The 21,643-nt window shown below is 42.5% G+C and overlaps 1 protein-coding gene across 7 annotated transcripts in view; it reads left to right on the plus strand.

Moving 5' to 3' along the window:
• The window catches only part of SPATS2L (spermatogenesis associated serine rich 2 like), a 64,252-nt gene extending 42,609 nt beyond the window's left edge, over positions 1–21,643 (plus strand). For 6 of the 7 annotated variants that reach the window (XM_030454439.1, XM_030454437.1, XM_030454435.1 and 3 more), the window contains 9 exons: positions 2,033–2,082; positions 2,912–3,152; positions 8,123–8,323; positions 8,732–8,867; positions 15,286–15,344; positions 16,333–16,442; positions 16,957–17,059; positions 19,671–19,891; positions 21,067–21,643. In XM_030454439.1, coding sequence (XP_030310299.1) covers positions 2,033–2,082; positions 2,912–3,152; positions 8,123–8,323; positions 8,732–8,867; positions 15,286–15,344; positions 16,333–16,442; positions 16,957–17,059; positions 19,671–19,891; positions 21,067–21,465 — 1,520 coding nt within the window. In that variant the 3' untranslated portion in view covers positions 21,466–21,643. The remainder of the gene's footprint in view (positions 1–2,032; positions 2,083–2,911; positions 3,153–8,122; positions 8,324–8,731; positions 8,868–15,285; positions 15,345–16,332; positions 16,443–16,956; positions 17,060–19,670; positions 19,892–21,066) is intronic. The other variant, XM_030454441.1, reaches the window with a different exon arrangement.

The raw sequence follows: 21,643 nt of genomic DNA on the forward strand, positions 1-21,643 counted from the left end.
TCATGGGAATGACAAATTGCTCTGATTGAAATACCCCAGTCACTGAGCAGGCATTGCTGCATGCAGTGAGAAGCTCAGTGCAACAGCTGAGCACCTCCATTTAATCTTTTTTTCTCAGAAGTGCTGCATGCTGAATCAAGATTCTAATTTAATTTCTTTAGATCAGCTCCTGTCTTGCTTCAGATCTGCAGTGACATATAGGTGATCTCTCTCTTGCAAATGTATTTCTATATGTGAAATTTGAGTTAAATACAACAGCACTTCCAAGGTTTATTTGCTGTGTTAGTGTTTACCTAATTAAGCATAATCAGGAGGTCTGTTGAGCTGCTCTCTAGATGTTTTCAAGAAGGGCTTAGGGCCTTGCACAGGTAGTGCATTTGCAACAGGAGGAAATGGGGGTTAGTTGGGTGAATCCCTCAAATAATGCTCCCCAGGCAGGGATGCTGAGGCAAGCACAGCTAAGACACCACCAGCCAACACAAAAAGGGTGTTGGACTGTACTGTGAAAACACTCAACAAAGCTGTCAAGTGAAACTGCATATTTTCAGCAGCATAGAGTAAAATGGGCAGCAAATGTCTGGGTTTATTTCCTCAGACTGAAATGGTGGTGTCTGTCACAGACAGGGTACCTTCAGGAGAGGGGCTGCTGTTTGTATGGACATGAGTATGTATGTGTACAACTCAGTGTAGGTATCTGCACAGTTACACACATAATGGCAGTTTTCTGAGCCCTGTCTGCATTGTCTTATAATCCAGGAAACAAAATATGGCTTTGATAGATTCCATACATGTTTTCTCACAATTTAAGAAATGATGCTTAGCACTCCTAGCACAACACATAACCTCTTCTGATGTGCACAACAGACTCGCCAGATAATCTTGGATCTGGATTATTGTGATAGAAATATAATTTTCATAGAATGGTTTGGGATGCAAGGGACCTTAAAATAATTTTGGTACCTTTGAAACCTCGCACATCTTTGGCTGAATACAAGTTGACAACTCCTGGTGGTCTGGAAACAGCATTACTACTTCATGCTGATGTTGCCAGGAGTTCACTGAAAGCAGTGAGAAGAATGGCTGAAAATTAAACCTGTTTTGAAGGAATAATAAATGAGTATTAGAGTTATGCAGTGATGGTGATGATTCTTAAATTCAAGTAGATGACCTTTAACCTGATTGTGATTAAAAACATTATTGTGGCAGATACTGCTGTGGTAGTTGGGCTGCCAGTTCAGGCTGCCTGCTTACCATCAGCTTCTGTTTTCAGAAGAACAACATAATGACATTATCTAGATGCAGAAGAGTTTCCTTCCAACACAGCAGCTGGCACTGTTTTAACCAAGGCTCAGCTTGCTTTGTTCCACAGATTTATCTAACCAGCTCATTAGGGCTGCCAGACAGGATTACAAGCATACAAAGTTGTAATTATTTTTCAATCTATATTTTAATGGCCTTTTTCCTGCCAGGTTGAAGTTTGTCGTGTTTGTGTGATGCAGAATTTCTGCATTACTCTTTTGGATGCTTGTGAAGTCTTTCTTTTGTACTAAGTAATTTTTGTGTTCTTATGTCTTGTGAACATGACAGAAAACACACGAGGTGTATGAGAAGTGCCAAAAGACTTTCAAACTTTTGGAAGCTCTAGAGCCAGGGCTGACTATCTGGTTTACCCAGTGTTTATACTGGAGTGCTGAGATGCTTCCCTTTTCAGGCAAGAGACTTGAGTGTTGATTTTTCTGGTGCTTCTGCTAATGCCTGAAGTTAGGCACCCACATTAAGGGGGTGATTAACACTTTGTGGTGTGAAGGCCATAAAAAGCAGTAGTGCCAAGTGTCCCATCCCCTCTCTGTTTGTAATCAAAATGGGTAAGGAAGAGGAGACAGATGGCAGGACCCATCTTGTTCTCCCTACATCAGAGAATTTGCAACAACAAATGGAAATGGTGCCCAGCCAGGAGGCCAGGAACTGTTCTTGAGCTGTTGTGTTTGATGGCTGAGCTGTTGTTGAAGTGTTTTATCTTTATCTTCTCTAGGCAGCGCGACTCAGGTTTTAAAGGAATGGAACATGACAGGGAAAAAGAAGGTAAGGGCTTGCTATAAAGGATCAAAATATTCAGACCATTTATCTGCTGTCTGTAGCACTTTTGGTTTGAGTCTGCCACTGCTGACCTAGGTGACATGATTCACACCTTGAAAGCAAATGTGTACATTATATTTAATCCTTTTAATTTCTTGCTGTCTCTCTCAGAGAGTTTCTAGGGCAGCACATGTGTGGGAACAAGTACAGAACAAATCCCAAAACAGAACCACTTAGTAATAAACAGCTGTATGCTGGGTAGTCACATCATTTACTGGGGGTTTTACTGCCAGGTGTAAAAGTAACTTAGGAATAATATCTGGGATATGATCCTCATGCTCCTGTATCTCCAAGCTGGAGATGTATCAGGAAGCTGCTCTGTCAATGTCATGGGGATTCCTCTTGAGGGTTGGGAGAACTACAGCAGCAGTGGCCAACCTGTGTGCTCTGTGCTCAGTTTGTCTGCTCAGAGCTGTGCTTTAAGGGTTGGTCCATCTTACTATGTCTGTCTCCTGGGTTTAACAGCTGCTTGGCTTGAGTGGCTGCAAACCTTTTGAGCAGCATCTTGATAGAGGCTCTGTTACCATTTTGCAGTGCAAGAATTTTGTGTGGAAGGTAAAAAAAACAGTTTGGGACTTCAGGTGTTATTTGAAAGAGTTTGTGTTCATCTGAACAAATGCAATGTGTTGTAGAGCACAGTGTGGCCTGTAAATTCCATTATGCTGCTGTCACTTGTGTAGCATTTTAAGAATATGGACAACTTACTAATTATATGTTGAGTTTTTATGAGTTGCACTGACTGATGTCTCTGTTCTTGCAATATTTCTTTGTTTAGAGCAACAGAAGAAAAAGAAACAAATCTAAGCAGCACCAAGGCAATAAAGATCCTAAAAACAAGAATGGTGGACCTGAGAAGGCATCTCAAGAGCCCCAGGGAATATATGAGTGCCATCTGAATGGATGCTCTAAGGACAACTCTTGCAGTGGTTCTGCCAACCAGAAACTGGAAGCTGCTTCTCTTAAGAACAAAGGCTCAGGATTTGTAGAGTCAGCACTGGTCTGTCCAGAAGTCAGAGGTCAGTTCAGTTGGCACAAGACACCTTTTTACCTGGCAATAGCCAAGCCCCCATCTACATAAAGACCATGGGAACTTTATTGCCATGAGACAGAATATAATGAGACATTGGAGACAGGTGATTGTGCAAAAAAGTGCACATAGCTATTGAAGTCTTGCAAGTAGATCTGTAGCTGAGCACAAGCTGCCTTGCATTATATTTCCTTGCAAAATGTCTTGTTTTTTCTAGAGACAAAAGGATCAAACTATAGAGGGTCAGGTGATACAGAGTATTACAGATAAATCCAGAGGAATGCTAGGTTAGAGAATGGCTTGAGTGTAAAATGGTAACAGAAGAGATAAAGCCCTTCACCTGGAGCAGAGTTATCTGAGCAGTATGAGCTTGTGGCCTCTAACAGGATTTCTTTGCTGCCTAGACCAGACTGGTCCATTTTTTCTTCCTCTTCCCTAAACAGAGTGGCTGCAGTAGATCCCCAGTGCCTTCCCTTGCCCTCTGTGAGGGAAGGCAGGCTGGTACCCTCTTGGTATGAGCCAGGGTCTAGATCCTGATTCTGAAACTCTGTGGCAGAGTTACACAGAACCCCAGGGGGCTGTAGTGGGCACAGAGTTACATCTATAGCAACATCAATGAAAACAAACCATCTCCTCTGAGTAGGAGCTCTGTGAAACTGTTGTCTTCAAGTTTCCTTTCATAAGGCTCATGTTTAATTGCTGTCAGTGCTGGTAATGCTTTCTCAGCATTTCCAGCCTCTGGCAGCCTGAGATCATTGCTGCTGCTGGTGTTTTCTTCCTGTGTCTCAAGTAGTCTAGGGCTGCATTAAAAGCACTTTCCTGGATATCCCTTGTTCCATGGGTGCAAAAACAGCTCTCAGACCTCGTTTTAGAGGAATGTACCAGTGGGTAAGTTCCTGACATGAATTCTTGCTGCTTCCAGATGACTTTGGTGGAGCCAACCTTTGGTCTATCGAATGAAAGGTCTGCAACCTATGGCAGCCAAATAGGCAAACTATTTATCTAGAAATCTTGTCCTAAGAATTTGGAGCCATGCAAAGGATCACAGAGATTGTATCTTCCCATCCTTGCTAAAGACTCCTGCTTGTTTTAGATAGAATATGCCATAAGCCAGAAAATTCTGCATTTCCATAATACTAAAAATATTCTTGCCAATTCTTCTGCAAAACGTAAACATTAATGATATGACCATGTCAAGCTCCTATGCCAAACTTCTTAAATGTGAGCTTTTTATTTTTTTAAATGCATGAATAAAGAGTGATTTATCCATCCATGAGGAGTGCTTTCTAAAGACTTGGATGCAAGAAGAGTACCCATGCTCTTAGTGATATTGTTCCCTTTTTCTCTTTGACAGGATACACTGTAGGGTTGTACCTGCCAAGGGCAAAAAAATCTCAGAATTTTTCTTTGCTTCTACAGGTGACAACTGAGATGTCACCATAGCTTTACAGTTGTTATAAACTTTGACACCTTTCCCATTTTTCAAAAATGGGGGAGAGAGGGGAAAAAAGAAAAAGGTGAAAAAGAAAGGAAAGAAAATGGGGAGAAAGGAAAATGTGAAGCTTTAATATTCATGCTTCCCTTGCACAGTAAAATAATTCCTGACAGCTTTTTTAATGTAGAGGAGGACAGAGTTTCTTTGTTTTCAGTGGCACTGGAGTCCTGGCTTTGCAGCCAGCACACTACCTGCTGCCTTAAGGCCTGGAGCCACCTGTGTACATATTCCTGAACTTGTAACAAAGTGCATGGAACTAAAAAGGAGAGGTGGGTGACCAGGATCCCTCAGGACCCAGCAGCTCTGCCCTTGTGCTTTCTGAGGAAGTCCCACAGGCTGCTCTAAAGCAGTCTGAGATGCTGAAGTGAGTCTACACTGCACCCATTTCATATTTATTGCTCCTTCTTGTCTTGTAATCTCTTTTGTTTCCTCCTTGCCTGGCTTGTTTGTTTGGGTTCCTTGCCCTATCAAATTAATGGTGCTGCAGTCATTTCATGTCCCATTCAGACAGCTCACAGCTTGGAAGGATGATGGGTGTTTGCTGGGTGTTTGCTGCCAGTCTCTTCTGCTTTCCTCTCCATGTGAAACATGAACTTGAAGCTTTGCTTAAACCAGCTGACAGCCTGTGCAGTGTCTTCCACTGCCCTGAAATCCTGGCTGCCTGGAAGGGACTGCAGGGACCAGAAGAGGGATGCAGTGTAGCTGGGGTTTCTACGTCAGGTGTCCTATGCTAGAAAATAACAGGGGAGAATGTGTGGCTGTTACCTTTCATTCAGGTTTCTCATTTCTTGCAGTTATTCTCTTTTTTCCAGAAGTCTTTAGTTGTTGCTTTTTTTGTGTGATTCTTTCCCATGGGGAATCAAGACCTGGTGGACAAAAAACCACAGAATTCAAGGCCCTGGAAACCCAAATTGCCTCATCATGGAGGGCCTCAGAGAGTGGGCATTTAATTATGAGTCAGCTCAGGGGTTCTCCTGAATCTCAAAGAGGAAAAGGCCCCAAATAAACCAAATAACTGTGAGCAGAACAAACCCTCCAAGTCACTTTCCTTAAGAGTGCTTGGCAACCCAGGATCTGAAGGGCTTAAGGCTACCCTTTCCCTTGGGAAGAAGGGGCATGAAAGCACTGGAAGGGCATCCAGTTCTGCTTTGTCATGCAATTGCTGTTGCACAGACTTAGGTAAAACCAGATACAAACCAGACACTGATCTCCTTCCTACTTTAAAAAATTGCTTTTCATGTAGGGTGATTTCTAATGGATCCTTCAAGCTTCCTGTTTGTATCTCAAGGGATTTTTTTTCTTCTTTCAGCCAAAGATCCATTGAGGTTCACTTTAGTTAAAAGGTGTTGAATGACAAGCTGCTGTAAAAAGATAACCCCCTTGATTCAAAGATGGCAGCTCAGCAGATTTCATAAGAAAGTCAGCACTTTCCTGTGGTAAGAACTGATGGTTAACAGAGCAGTCACACACCTTACAGCAGTGCTGAGGCTCCAAGCCACCCTGTTCTGTACTCTGCAACACCCAACTTGTAGCCACTCTTACCCAAACCTTTGCTTTCCCTTCCAATTATTGAAGAGTCTGTCCCTAGGTTTTGCTGTATGTGTTTCTTGGCTGGCCCAAGGCTTCACAGATTGGATGTAGACATTCTCAATCTATTTTTAATTGTGTTGATTGTCCTCAATCAAATTAGAAGGGTCAGTTTTGTGCTGGCAGTCTTGCTGCTGGGTTACGAGGTAGCTTGTGTGTCATTTTGGAAGAAACAGTGTCCAAGTATGCTGCAGACAAAGGATGATTAAAATGTTTTTGGAGTATAAGCATTGTCCTAGTTTTGCTTTAGGCAAAAAGCTCTCAGGTTGTCGTGTGTCTTGACAAGCATACCAAAGCTTCTAATTAAATGCTGTAAATAACAATTTTGTGCTTGGAAAACAAATTTCAAAAGATTTAATCTTGAGGACAGAACCAAATCAGTAGCTCTGGCCTTTCTCTATAGCTTATCTGACAGACTGCTTATTTCTAACTATCTGTTGGAGTTACTTAGCAAGGCCAGCCTCAGCTGACAGGAGAGAGCATTCTGTATGAACCAAAGCCATCTGAATTAATGTGAGATGCAGCCAGGGTTGCATTAAGTTAATGGTAGTTATCTGAGAACTGGCTGTGTGTGAGAGCAGGAAATGCTTGGAACCTTTTTCTTCAGTGCTGCACTCCCTGTGTTTCTTGCTGTCACAGGTACATGGGTCTCTAACTTCTTTAGCTATTTCCTCACATGCTGTTTTATGTATGAGTGTTCTGTTTGCAGACTCCCTTTAAAGCCCATAAACAGAAGCTGTTTTAGACATGTGGGCAGCAGTGTTCCTCCTTTTTCCTCTGACATTCTGATTGCCATGGAAACACACCAAGATGTACTTTACACCCTCCCAGTGCCCATGCAGGGCACAAAGAAGTCACTGGTTGGTACCCTGGAGGTGTCCAGGTGGTGTCCCTCAGGCCCAGCACCATCAGTCCCCCTCCATGGATTCATCCAGCACTTGGAACGTGACACAATCCCCTTTTCTCCAGACACCACACCAAATGAGCTGAATAAAGTGGTGCATAAAGAACAAACTATCATTCAGTCATCAGAGTGAGTACAAAGATGACAAAAATGAGTCAACACAACAAATAATTTTCTATGCACACTCCTTAACTAAAATTCCCAGTGGCCTTACCTGTCAGATTTCACAGCCATTCTGTGGCTCTTTGTTCCTCTGACATGACAGTGATATCTTGAATTCCTTTTGAGGCTTGGAAAGAGTAAACCAGGTCACCTTGTGGCAGCCAGACAGGTTCAGGCATTATCTTGTCCCTCTGAAGCTGCTGAACCCAGGAACATAATTTTTGACATTGCTTCATTTCCTGCTTGGCCCTTCTTAGCAGCTGCTTTTTGATACAAATCTGTAGTCAGACAAGGTAAGTATTTCAGGTGGGAATGGTTAATCAGTGCTTCTAAAATGCTGCTATAAATTAGGAACATTGTGTGTGTGATATATGTAGGTGTATATACAGAGAGAGGTATATATGTGTGGATATGTATGTCTCTTTCTCAACATTAGTGTTCTGCTTTCCATAGCAGACTTCCTCTCTAGCTCTGGTTTCTAATATTTGGGCAGAAATTACAACTGGTGGTATGTTTTCTGTGTTATGAGGTATTTTTTCATGGCAGCATGGAAGAGTTGATTTTTTTTTTAATGCTTTATTCTGTTGAAACTGATAAAACATAGGGGTGTCCAGATTGGTGTTTAATAACCCAAACCATGTTGTTTCTGCTGCCATTGCTTCCTGCAGCTCTGCAGGATGTGTGCCAGTGCAAAAGAAAAGCCTTGATTTTTCCAGTGTGTAAACAGAAAGCCATTCAGTCTCAACAGTAAGGCTTCATATCTTTCTTGATCTTATAACCCCCTGTTTTCTGCCTTCATGTTTTCTTGCAGACAAAGAAAGAGAACACCAGAGAGTTTCTGTGGAATCCAACCCAAAGACTGTGAATGGAGTGGGACAGCACGAGCCTCTCCAGTCCTCAGTTCAGCTCCAGTGTAACCTAGGCAGGCCAAAGGCAAAATCTTCCTCAGTTAAATCATCCAGTGCTACAGCCCAGCCTGAAACAAAGACAGATGATTCAGTCAAAAAAAGAGGTAAATTGGATCCCTGGTTGCTGTGTGCTGAGGGGATCAGGCAGCTGAGGCCTCTAGGAAAAACCCACTGAAATGAAGAAGAGATGTGTTGGAATCTCAGAGAGCAGAATTGTGTTGAGCATCATAAAAAGGAGTTGAACAATTTATGGTCTATTTAACGTGATAGTAAATTCAATAATTTGAATTAGTAATGACATTTTAACATCTATTTGATTTGGGGAATATATTTGAGCAGCCATGATTAGAAACTGAAGAGCACTGTGAAAAACTTGGATTTATGGACTTCAGCAGGAAAATCACCTCATCTTGGTTTGGGCAAATAAGACATGGAACTATTCTTGCCCCCCTGATTCAGAAAAGACAAAACCAGCTTGCTGACTTTTGTGCAATTTCTGTTTTCTCTTTTAGGGCCAAACATTGAGAAATCAGTAAAAGACTTGCAACGTTGCACTGTTTCTCTAACTAGATATCGTATGATGATTAAAGAGGAAGTGGATAATTCAGTGAAGAAAATCAAAGCTGCTTTTGCAGAATTACACAGCTGGTAGGTAAATGAGTTTGAGATCCATCCACACCCCCTGAGAAAAGAGGAGCAAATCAGGTCACTGGCATTGGTGAGGAGGGTCACTTGCACCCTGGTTTTTGGGGGGTCTTGTGGGGTTTTTTTCAGCATTTGACTTCATCAATAAGATGATTGAGTACGTCCTCACCATCCAGCAAGTAATATAATATATGCCTAATGGTCTGTTTACATACATACATATGAAGGGAGATAAAACTCAGGTTCTTTTTAAAAAAAATGGTTTTTTTTCCCCTCTAAGTGATCCATCTTGATCTAATTCCTTTTGTATCAAGTTCAGTGCGAGCATATCTTGTCTACAGAGTTTTATGAAGTCTCTTGTCTTCTTTAAATCCCTTCTTTCTGTACATGTTCTTTGATCTTATCTTCTTTGGCAGCCAGTCCTTTACTGTCTCTTCATATCGCATCATCTCTGCTTCTTATTCCACCCTTCTTTTTTTTATTTCCCTCACAGTTTCTTCTAACTTTCCCATCACTTCATTTCCATTTCTTATCTTTAGTTCATCCTTTTTCCTCATTCTTTTCTCTCTCCCTTTTTTTAAGTTTATATCCACTATAATTTTGGTTATTCCTCACCTTCAGCATATCCTATACCCTTTCAAAATTCATAGCAGAGATAACTGCTGTAGTTGCAAGTTGCCCATTTTGAGTACACTTGTCACAGAAAAAATACTTCCTGGTTGAAGTTTTATTTGGCCTTTTGTTAAGCACAGATGCCATGTAAAAATGTGTATTATACAGTGCTGCAGTAAACAGCAAAAAATGTGCAATATAGATGATGTCACTTACATGTCTGATCTTATTTGCAGGCAGCCAGAGTCAGGTCAGTCATGGGACAGGCTTAGAACTCTTGTGATCTAAGAATAGATGAGAAAACTCAGAAATTAAATTCTTCATTTTTCATGCATTCATATTTTATCTTAAAAAACGCTGAAGTGTGCTGCTCAATGATAAAATGTTCTGCTTAATAGGGGAGCTTAATATGGGAAAAGACAAAATTATCCCAAAAGATTATGTATATCTAAGTAGGCTCAAAATGATGAAAAGTAGCCTGGAAAACTTTTGAATATGCTTCATTTAATTTTACCTCCTACCAGCTCCATTGTCTAAATTACTGGAATGGCATCTTCCAGAAGCTGCAGGATGTACCAGATGTGTGCTCAGGCCTCCCAGAGAGACCTCATGCACATGGCAGCACGGGCAGTGTATGACAGGGCATGTTCCTGGGCAGCTCAGTGTGAGCTGCATTGCTTTTGGCAGCTCAGAAACCCAATTTTTAGGGGGTTTATGAAATGAATGAAGGGAAAAGCTGGCTTAAACAGTAAAATGCATGACTAAACACATTTTTTGCTAAAATTAAAAATGGTTTGGGGATATTTCATATGACCTTGTGGCTTGCACTCTGTAAGAGCAGTCTCCAGTGCCTCTTTTACAGAAGTCTGCTGCCAGCTGCTGTAGGCTGACTGGGTTTGAACAGAAAACACCAGAACTTATGACAGACCTCAGGCAGTCCCCATGTCCTGTTCCCTGGCTGAATGGTTTAGTTTGTGGTAGTTACAGGGCAGCTTCCTTGCTTCAGAGTTGAACAAAGTTAAGTGGTAGGGGGGATGAGGTAGTGAAGGGAGCACTGAGCCTCTTGCATATTTATCACTCTCCCTGCAGCACAGTCAGCTTGGCTGTCAAGGAAAAAGGAAGCAAAATTGTTGCTCCCAGAAGTAAACAAAGGCAAGGGCATGACTGTGACACCTCATTTTCTTCAGAACAGTGATTCCAAAGCTCTCTGCAGGTTGTTCTCCCAGTTGCTGCTGGAGTGGGCACTGTTTGACAGCAGCTCAGTGGTCAGAACTGCAGGGAATAGTTGGGAATGGGCTCAGTACCTTAAGCTAGATGGGAGCTTACCCAGGCCCTGTTACTGCTCTCACCCCCTGAAGGGCTTCAGTGAAGCTAAGAGAAGGCAGAAGCTTTCATCTTGCATTGCAGCTGAGTGCTGAAACACATGGTACTTTCTACTGTGTCTCTTGAGTTTGTTTTTGTTTTTCTTCCTTGGCAATAAGATAAAGGACCTTTTTGTGTCCTTTTTGCATTTACTATCAAGGTCAGAATAAAAAATGCATTTCAAGAGTCAGTAATCTTTTGGACTTTCTAATAATATTCTTTCTTTCCATCTTGTCATGGTTTTACTAATCACAGGAAGAAATGCAAAGCTAAAATAAATCTTTCTCCCACCTCTAGATAGCATAAGAAACCATTGTTACAGAGATAAATGAATAGCACACATGGCCTAAGATGTCCTGAAAACTTCAGCAGAGAGATTCACAATAACTTTTTCTTCTAAAAGCAGAAGCTGCTGAGTGATAGTTGCTAGCTGAAGTCCATGTCTCTGTCTGGCTCAGTATTTCACAGCTTGACCTGACTGATGAAGGGAAGTTACTCCTGAACACTCTCAGTCAGTGCTATGCTGCTATTTAAAAGTCACCTCTGTGGCAAAACAGTGCATGCTACCCTCCCACAACCTGAAAAAGGAGCAGGAGTGCTGCGAACATCTGTAAATGCTTGGGGGAGTAAAAATGCAGTGCTTCCAGATCTAACTGTTCAGTGAAACAGGGTCAAAAAACAATCCCAGGAAGGTGTTTGCTTAAAAACATCACATTGGGTCCTGTTTCTTAGAGCCTCCCAGGAGTTCCTGCCAACTGGGGTAATTCTCTACGTGCTAGGAACAAGTTGTTTTTACCCAGTGCTTTTCAGGCCAGAAGACCCCAGAGGGGTCACCTCTGGGGAGAGAGGAACACCTCTCTCCCACGAGTGCACTTGAGACATTGGTTGCCAAAGTTAAAACCCATTCTGTTCTCACTTTTCCACCAAGAGACTGAGTAATAATCTTAGGGATAAAAAGAGCCCCCAAGAAATCTGAGGGAATAGGTGGAGCACAAAGGAGCCACACCTCTTGCCAGAAGATCATTCTCACATATTGGGCATCCCCACAGTCGTATGGAGAACTAAAAGGGAACATCTGCTGCTTGCCCATGTGGGTCTGTGCCAACCACAATTGGAAAACAGTCTGTAGGAAAGAGTAAGGGCCATCTTTAATTACACTGCATGCTGGACTGGCCCAAAGAAAGACAAGCTTCTCCTCTCTTTGCACCTCCAACACATTGGTACATCCAGTGCTTTATAAAGAGCAGGGGAACCAACTCATGAGTGATTTTTGGGGTGAACAAAAAGCACTTGAAAGCTCCACTGTGGGCTGGATTAAAAACTGACACAATGCTGATAAAATGGAGTTTAGCAATACTAACAATTTAAAGATAAATTAAAATAAACTCTGGGAACAACTAGACAGTATGCACTGTATGTCTATATTGTTTTCACATTAAAATCAAAGCAGAGGAGTGGTTGAATGGGGGAAGAAAGTTGAAAAGAACCTATTTGGGCCTGTACTACCTCAGGGCTGGATGTTGAGCAGAGCAGGGAGGAAACACAGTCACCTCCTCCCTGGAACCCTGGCCTGGCAGGCTGGAGAGATGCTGGTTGTGTTTCCAGCAGCCCAGAAGCAGTGGCAGCAGATGAAGAGCTGCTTTGGGTGGTTGGGAGCAGGGGCAGCTGGCTGGGAAGGCCAGGCCTGGCAGTGCTATACACTGAGCAGGGCTCCTCTGCTCTTCCTCTGCCTTTCCTCATTACCTTTCTGTCTGGCTCTGTCCCCCAGCTGACCTTTGGTAGCTTTTATTATTTTTAATTTTTATTAAGCTTGTGGAAAGGGTGACAGAGGTGGAGTCCCAAGATGGATTACACTGTCCCTTAGCCTGTTGTCCCTACTTTCTAGCTTTCCATCTCCCTTCTTCCCTTCCAGCCATCCAGGGGTGTGTTTGTCATCCTCAGTACAGACAAGCACATCCACTGTTGGGGGACACACAGCTGTGCTGTTGCCTTGCTGCATGTCACAGTGGATTAAAAGTTAATATATTCCTTCTGATGTCCAACTAAGGAGAAATCTAATATAGGTTAGATTGACTGAGGGTGTTTAGGCAAAAATGGGTAAAACAGGGAAGAGAGTCATATACACACACACATATATATATACCTCAGTAGTCAGAGCAGAACTGAAACTCAAACAGTAAAATGCTTTACAAGTCACTGTTAAAATGTGCAGGATGCTAACAAGCCCTGGTCCAACTCATACTCACATTCGGCACAACTGCCAGTCCTGAGGTGATGCCTTCATTTCCAAGTAATAATATTTGGTGTTCTTTCAGGAAAAGGTTTTTTCCATGTCAGTTTTCATCTTAACAACTTTTTGTAATGAGGCAAAAAAAATCTAATTGTTTATAAAGAGATCTTTGATGACTTCACCAGACCCCACTGTGCTTAGCTGGCTGCTAAAGAGAACAATATTAGTGAAAGTTGATAAAGAATAACTTGAATAATTAAAAGCTTTTGGGCATTTTTACTCTTGCCAGATGGTCCAGTGCAGAGGTAGAGATTCCAGTGAAATTGATTTATTCTGTCTTCTGTTTATCTGCTTATTGTCAGGTAGTATTTGGGGTGAGAATGAAAATTTGTGTCATCTGGTTTGCTGTGTAAACATTGTGCATTGACTTAACATCCTGATCAAATAATGACCTTCAAGCACCATGAACTGGAAGAATATAATTTACTGAGACATTGCAAAATATGTAATGTAACAGCAGCTTACCCTACAGCTTTGTTTCTCCAGTTACAAAGTGGTGTGGCCATTCAGTGATCCTGCAAAGCTTGTAATCACCCACTGCAGGGGGTTGGGACTTTATATTTACATTTTCATCACATCATTCTAGTTCCTTGGGCTGAAACTTTGCCCCCATGCCAGCTTGTTCCTTTTATTTCCCCATCTCTTCAGGCACAATAGGTTTATCATAACACCTAGAAAAGGCAGAAGGGAATAGAAGATTCTGGTCGTCTGGAACTCCTGTGAATCTCATCAGTAGAGCTATAAATCAGCCAGCCTGGCAATCTGAGCCAGCTTTTCTGAAGAGGCACTAATAACTTTAATCATTTTAGTGAGGTTTTGAGGTATCGCAGCTGACTGAAAATGTATTTTCTTTTTACACTGTGCAAGCACTAAATTTCATGCAGTAAACCAGAGGCAGATTAATTTGTTTCCACTAATGTTAGAACAAATTGAGAATGTGTTCTGAGTTTGAAGCTGTGAAATGAGGCAGCCATCAGCATAATTTACCCCTGTCACTGCTCTGCTGGCAGCACCCTGCAATTTGGAGTTTGCAGCTCTTGTGCCATGGTATATGGGTGTGATTCCTGCAGAAGTCCAGGGCATCAGCACTGTCCCTTTGACCAGCAAGAGGACACTTATGCTCCCAGAGAGCTGCTCTCTCCCCTGCTGCATCTCTTATCTCTACTGCCCCAGCACCAAAATAAAATGGTAGGGGCAAGCAGTTCAGGAAGATTCTGTTGCTGGAGTGGGGAGAAGACAAAGAACATGGAATGAACCAGGCCAAAACCCCATTCTGAGGAGCTCTGCGTTTGTGAGCTTGTTGCCTGAATATTTTTTCCAACCAAAAGTTTTATGTAACTTGGGAGGCACTTTCCTAACAGCAGAAGCTACAATGTGCAGAGTTTTTATATTTAGGGGGGAAATCTCATTTTGTGGAGGGTAGAAACAGGTGAGAACTTAAATTCTTTTCAGCCATCTGCTGTTGTAGCCAAGGAGGTTTAGTTGATGGTGCAGGTAAAAAAGGCAAGGGAAAATACATGAATATTAAAAGCTCTGGCTGCTGAGCTGTGTGAGCTGGAATCTTCACCTGCCTAGTTGGAGTCCAAACTTAATGCCTATGCCTGAAGAATATTGAGGGCCAACTGGAATGAGTGTGTCCTTTCATTATAACTGGATGCCTCTTCACTGCTCTGCTCTGATGTAAAAAACCCTGCTGTTTTATTTCCTCTGCTGTGCAGGTCAGGCAGGCCAAAACAATATTTTTCATCTTGTTTATATGTATGAAACAGAAAAATGTGTTATGCTGCAGTTTTATTGCTGCATCCTCTGCCATCAGCCAAGCTGCTTCTGCTGGGAGGCAGTGGGGTTTCTGCTGCATCTCCCTTTGGCTGGAAGCCAGGCCACATACAACCCAGTGTCCTTACTGGGGACAAAAGCTGATGTTTCAGAATGATTTTACACATCTGGTGAGGTGTTTGTGTAAATCAGCCTACACTGATTATCCTATTTTTTTGGTTGTCACTTTGCCTAGCTGTTTCCTCAGCTTCCATTTTTTAAATCTTATTAACTTCAAAGCTGCCCATAGCTAAGGTCTGAAGTCTTTGTGTAGTTACAGCTTTTGATTTTGATGGAGTTCTGGCATGGATTAACTTGTGGGGTTTTCTTTTTTTTTTTTAGCATCGTAGACAAAGAAGTGTCATTAATGGCAGAAATTGATAAAGTTAAAGAAGAAGCCAGTAAGTAAAAAAAATACAGAGGGAACTTTTGGAATAGTCATGGAAGCATTTGTTTTGTGTGTCAGAAAATCACACAGTACCTAAATTTGGCTGGTAGCATCTTTCATTGTATATGCATACAATTAAATACACCTTTCATGTTCTGAAATGGTTTGTCTCTAGGGCTTTTGCATTAAAATGATTGTATTATTAAATTAAGGCAAACCAAAAGTTGATATGAAGTTAGATTTAAATTATTTCTTCCTTCTGGGTTATAGAGTTTGCATAAACTTAATTTTCCACCAAAACTGTAATGTCATGTTATCCTGCATGTAGGTATGCTGTTTTTTTGAGGTTCTTGATTCATCTTTTCCTATAAGAACATAACTGTTCAGCCCTTCCTTATGCAGAAGGTACAAGAAAGGTAGTAGTGAATATATAGTATTTTTCCATGAAGACTGTTGGCCTTTGGAACACTGCTTTGATGGAGAAATGAAAACTCTGTATGTTCTGTCCTTGAAAGCAAAACACAATGCTGGTGATTTTTATGCAAAATATATACAAACATTTGTTTGCAGAGGAGCTGAAATTCCCCGGTGTAAATGATGCCCAGCATGCCTTCAGAAACAGGCTGCTGACTCAGTGTAATGCTGCTTTCCCTCTCTCCATTGAAAGCTCCCCAATACTGTGCTAAAAATAAAACACAGGAAAACTCAAAGCAACAGGTCACTGCTCCTGTTTACCTAAGTGGTGAAGGACTGGTTTCACTGTGATTTCCTGACAGCTCTCCTGTTTTCAGATCTCCTTCAGCATTTTCAGTTCAGTTAAATATGCTGATTGACTTAATCTGTGTGAGCAGATTTAGATGGGAAGTCCAGTTGAAGTCAGAGGACCAAGATGTGTGAGTTTGTCTCTCGTGTGATGTGCACAGTGTTAATGGCCACAGAGTCATGAATTACTGAGCAAGTTGCCTTCCTAGCATTAATTGCTGTCTGTTGGTATTTGGCAGTGGAAATCCTGACTGCTCGGCAGAAGAAAGCTGAGGAGCTGAAGAGACTGACAGACCTGGCCAGTCAGATGGCTGAAGCTCAACTGGCTGAACTCAGGGCTGAAATTAAGGTCAGGCATTCACTTCTGCTGGGGTGTTTTAGCTGTCTGCAGAAATGCCAAGAAAGTGCTGTCATGTTAACATGCCCAGGTTGATAATTCTTGCTCTGGGCCAAAGGGTACCCAGGTTTCCATGGGGAAAGCAGACATTAAAGCACCTCTGAGCAGTCTGCAGCTGCTTGGAGAAGTGTCAGCAGCCCCCTCAGAATGGAGCAGTGGGGAAGTTTGGCTGTTGGCTTTTCATTTATCAGACTCAGTCAAGAAGTAAACCTGATAGCTTCAGGTTCAGTGACCCAAAGCTTTTCCTCTGATGACACAAACTGCTTCCCAAGTCAGAGAGCAAGCCACCCATCCCTGAGCTGTGAGACCTGGCGTTTGGTAAGGGTGGGAAAATACTAGGTCCTGTGTACTGAGCCAGGTGGAGAGCTTGCTGAGCCTTAAAGTGAAGGTTAGGCAAGTTTTTTGGTACCATCCATGTAGTGTTTTGCTCAGAATGTAACTCACCATCCTGTCTGTATTTTTGCAGCACTTTGTCAGTGAACGGAAATACGACGAGGAGCTGGGCAGGTCTGCTCGCTTCTCCTGTGATACAGAACAGCTGAAGACCCAAATTCAGCTCTGTGGAGAAAGTAAGTGCTGGTGATTGCTCATTCTGGAGGTTTCAAAACATCGTGTTCCACATACCTGTTCAGGAATGGATTCTCTGAACATGCACAAGTTCCCTTAATGACAGGCAGCAGGTTAGACTGGCTGTCCATGTGCTGCATGGGCACCCTGCCCTCCTTGTCAGAGCTTGCCAGCTGTTGCTCACATGAGCTGGAGTTTTCCTTCTAAGCAGGATTTCCAGGTGGAAATGGAACTCGGCTCTTGGGAAGTCTCAACTTCAGTAATTTCTGAATAAGTAGTAAATCAGAAGCTTCCCTTTGATCATGATGTTATGAGACCAATTCAGATCCCTCCTGCTAGGAATAGCTCCCTAGATTTCTAATGGTATTCACTGTTTTTTTGGGGAGCAAAAAGTAGTCCCAAATGTCCCATTTCTGAACCATCTGCCCTTCTGCTTGGAAATTCAGGTTCATTTTCTGCTCCAAGTATCACGTCCCTGTTGGCAATCAAAACCATAAATGCTGTAATGCTTTGTGCCAAATGTTACCCTGTCCCATGATATCCCAGCAATACCATCACTCAAGAGAAAATCTGTTACCACAGAGCTAGTGCATTTTGGTGGAAAGAAACCTGTTTCAGGAAGAGAAATATTTACTGTTTTCAAGGAGTTACTAGAAATAGAAAAAAGGAACAATGTCACAGTCTGCCAATATGATCTTCTGACTGCAGAGCTGAACTGACTACTGTGAGGCATAACCACTTCAGTTCATTTGAGCTTGTGCAGAGCACTCTGAAGATCCATCTAACCCCCTGTCCTCTCTCACTGAAACCAGTCCAGGATGTTTCAGATGGAGGCATAAGCATCCCAGGAATGCATCTAATTGTTCAATCACCCCATCTCACACCCTGAGGCTTGAGAGACTGAAAATTCTGTCAATATTCTCTGGCTAATATAAGCACAGCTGCTATTAATACAACCATAAACTATTTTTTTAAATTCATTAAGCTACTTTCCTCTATAACTTCCAGCTGCAGTTCTTTTTGCAAGTTAATTATTTATACCTGGTTTCAGTAAGCATTACTCAAGCACAGTCTGATGCAGACCAGTTGCAATCATGTCAGTGAAACCCCCAGAACTGAGCCATCTTACAAGTGACTGAGAGAGCACTGAGCTGAAGGACTGAGCTCTAACCTGCCCTCAGTGACCTTAGATGAGCAGCTCCTGCTGCTGGCACCTCTTTGATAGGAGTTCTTTGGTCCAAAAGTGGTTCTGTTTGGAGAATCTCAGCATGAGGCCCATACCTTGCTAGGAGCTGCAAATACCCCACACACAGAGATTATACCAGGCCTGTAGCTAAGAGCAGACACTGCTGAGGGCTTTAACAAAAGCAACAACCAAACCCACAGAGCTTGTGCAAAGGAAGGCACATTGTAGCAGGAGAAGGAGGTAGGCAGCATAAACACCTGATGAAGGAGAGGAAGAAACAAAAATAATTGAACTGACCAATGTCCAATGACTCCAGAATGCCCAGTGGTGGGTTATACCCCTTCCCTGGACATTCTCTTTTGTTTAAATTGCATTTTTACAACAAGCAGCTGGATTTTATATGGGCTTTCATAGGAAGAGTCTGTTATTGACAAGAGAGCAGCAGAATGCAGTCACAGGCAGCCTCACTGAACTTAGGACAGAAAAATCAGTTCATTGTGGAGATCTTTGCCTCGTTTTTCTGAAGATGACACCTAGTGGGAAATAGCTGTTGTTGGCAGAAGTGAATAAGAGCCTCAGAAAAATTAACAGATGATGCTCAGTTGCTAAAATTGTTGCACATCTTCTTCCTCTGTACTAAAAGTAGAAAAATGTAAGTACCTCTTAGCTAAAACAGGTGTCTCTTCCTGAAGTGAGTCTCTCTTTAATTGTCTGTACCAGAAGGAGACAGAAAAATTCTGTAATCAGAAAAATCAGAACAGCAAATTAAGATCATGAACTTCAGTAGCCTCAGAGTCATCTTTGGGCCTGCTTTGCACAGAAGCAAGCAGCCTGAAGAGCTTGTGGAAATGCAAAGAGGAAAGGATCAGGGCTTTGCTTGGTGTACTGCACATCCAGACTTGAAAGTGCTTTAGAAATCAGGTGGTCTCAAAACCCCGAGAAGTAGGGAGCAGGAATATACTGAGAGGAGCAGTAGTGGTTCCTGATGGTGCTGACTGCCATGAGCTCCATGAAGTGGGTGAAGGCACTGCATTCAGTTCCAGTTTCTACAGACACCCAGGGAGCAGAAGAACTCCTTAGAGAGGAGTGAGCACCAAGCATTAGACATTTTCTTTCTGAAAAATATTTAGATGTACTAAGGAAACTTTCAGGGCTATTACCTGTGTGGTAGCTTGTACATATCAAAGACAACCAGCACCAGCCTCTTCAGCTGTTCATGACCAAACAAAAACTTGGCATCAGATTTAGTCTGTGATGTCTGCAGGCACGGCTTTGACCTCAAGCAATTGAGAGAGGTACAAGCATAACACTCACTTCTTGCTACCAAAACTAACTGAGAGTGGAGTAGGAATACAGCCTTATGTTTAAATGTTAAGAATTTAACTGCTAACACAGAATAAGTTTGTTGGGTTTCTTTTGTTTTATAGTTTCTCACCCAAAGAACAACTATTCCTCAAGGACACCCTGTAGTTCAGTGCTGTCTTCAATGACCTCCCATGCAGCACCTGGGAAGCAGCACCCCCACACCAGGAAGGCCTCCAGCCACGCCAAGAACTCTGATAATAAACCAGCCAGCACTAAAGCACAGAGTCACCTTGCTGCCAGTTCTACAGAAGCTTCTTCCCAAGGAATCCCAACCAATAAGCAGGTAAGAAAATAGTTATGAACCACACTAAATCGTTTCCAAAATCTCAGAAAGATGTGCAGCATTGACAATTTCTAATACAAAATCAAATACTGGCTTGCAGTCAGTGTATTAAGAATTTTTAGAAAAAATATGCAAATATCTATTTTCCAGCTTAATTTTTGAGGCAGTGTGAACATACAAGGTGGAAAAAAGCAGAAATGCCATACCAGCAGACTGATGTCTGATGTTCAGAAGTGACTAGTGGCAGTTAATAGACTGAAAAAGAAAAAAGCCTCCATAATTCTAATTGTCCTACTTGCTACCATGGAAAACCATTTATTCCCAGTCCTTGACAAACAATCAGCTGATGTGCTGTTAAAATATAGATAGTTGGAAGTGGAATCCTGGCAGGTTCAAAAGCACATTAATCAGAAGCTGTATCATGCTGGTAGCACTGTGCCATTTTGCTGGGTATTTTGTTAGAGGAGCACCTTAGAATGACCTTGTACTGTTGTGAAAGCTGCCACAGAAGTTGGTCTGAATTTTGTCCCAGTTAGGGATATGAGGCTCAGGTAAGTGCCTGAAGCAAATGTAGGAGCAGTACATAATGTCAGTGCCTGTGTGGAATCTTCTGCCCTGGCATGCAAATAAAGCAATTCAGTCACTTCCCACTAAGGATCAAAGCTTCCTCTGAGCAAGATATCACAATGGACACCTCTCCCACCATGTGGATTCTTTAACTTGACTTAAAATTGCATGTCAATTTCTGTTCTTCCTACAGTCTTACTGTAGTATGTACACTACAGTTTACTAGGAAGGGTATTTTTTTATGACTTTGGAGAAAAAAGTCAATCAAGTTCTTCAGTGCTTCATAACTGCTGCTGTTTAGATATCTAGCATTTCATCCCCTTTTCAATATTCTCTTGAATCATGGCAGATTTTAATTTGGCATCAGTGAGGAACCTGCCATCTCTGTTTCCAGGCTCCTCAGAATGTAGCACATTACTCAGGGCTCAGTTTTTCAGTGCTATAAACGGACAGCTCTGGCAGCAATCAAAACTCTTGTGTAGTGTTTTCCCTCTTCTGCTTAACTGATAACTTTATTCTGCAATTTGTGTTGATTCTGACTGCTGTATTTCTTGTCCTGTCGGGAGGATTCAGCTAACCTAACAGTTATCCAATTTCTTTCTGGGAAGAACGGGCCTTCTAGCCAGAGACGGAGATTCAACCCCCAGCACCAAAACGCCCGGCTCAGTGGATCTCTTAAGTCCCAAGGTGCCAATAATGAGGCAGATCAAAGTAGTACCAAGAGTGGTTCCAGGTCTGAGCACAGAAGACAGCAGCATAACAACTTCCGATCCAAAAATAAAGGAGCTGTGAAAAATCAAGAGCAGGCCACAGCCCCAAGGACCCCAGAGACGGCGACCCCTTCGGAAAAGCCGCGCCGCAAGCAGCCCGCAGCGGAGCCGGCCCAGCACAGGCCCTTCCAGGGCAGCGTGGGCAGGGGCTCCCAGTGCCACTTGTGCCCTGCCAGGATGGAGGTCTCTGCTGATGCCACTGTCCTCTCCGTGCCAGCTGTGACTTTGGTGGCTTGAAATGTCAGGGTGGCACCAGGCGGGCGAAGAAGTGGAATCTCTTCATTTTAGTCTCTTGCTCGAGATGCTTGTTGGTGAAGAAAATCAGTCAGAACATACTCATTTTAAATCTGTTGCTGCTTAAAACCTGTCGGTATCCTTATGACTTACTAATTATCAAAATTAATTCATACTTTCC

Source organism: Calypte anna, chromosome 7 (assembly GCF_003957555.1).
Source record: "Calypte anna isolate BGI_N300 chromosome 7, bCalAnn1_v1.p, whole genome shotgun sequence".
Classification (NCBI taxonomy): Eukaryota; Metazoa; Chordata; class Aves; order Apodiformes; family Trochilidae; genus Calypte; species Calypte anna.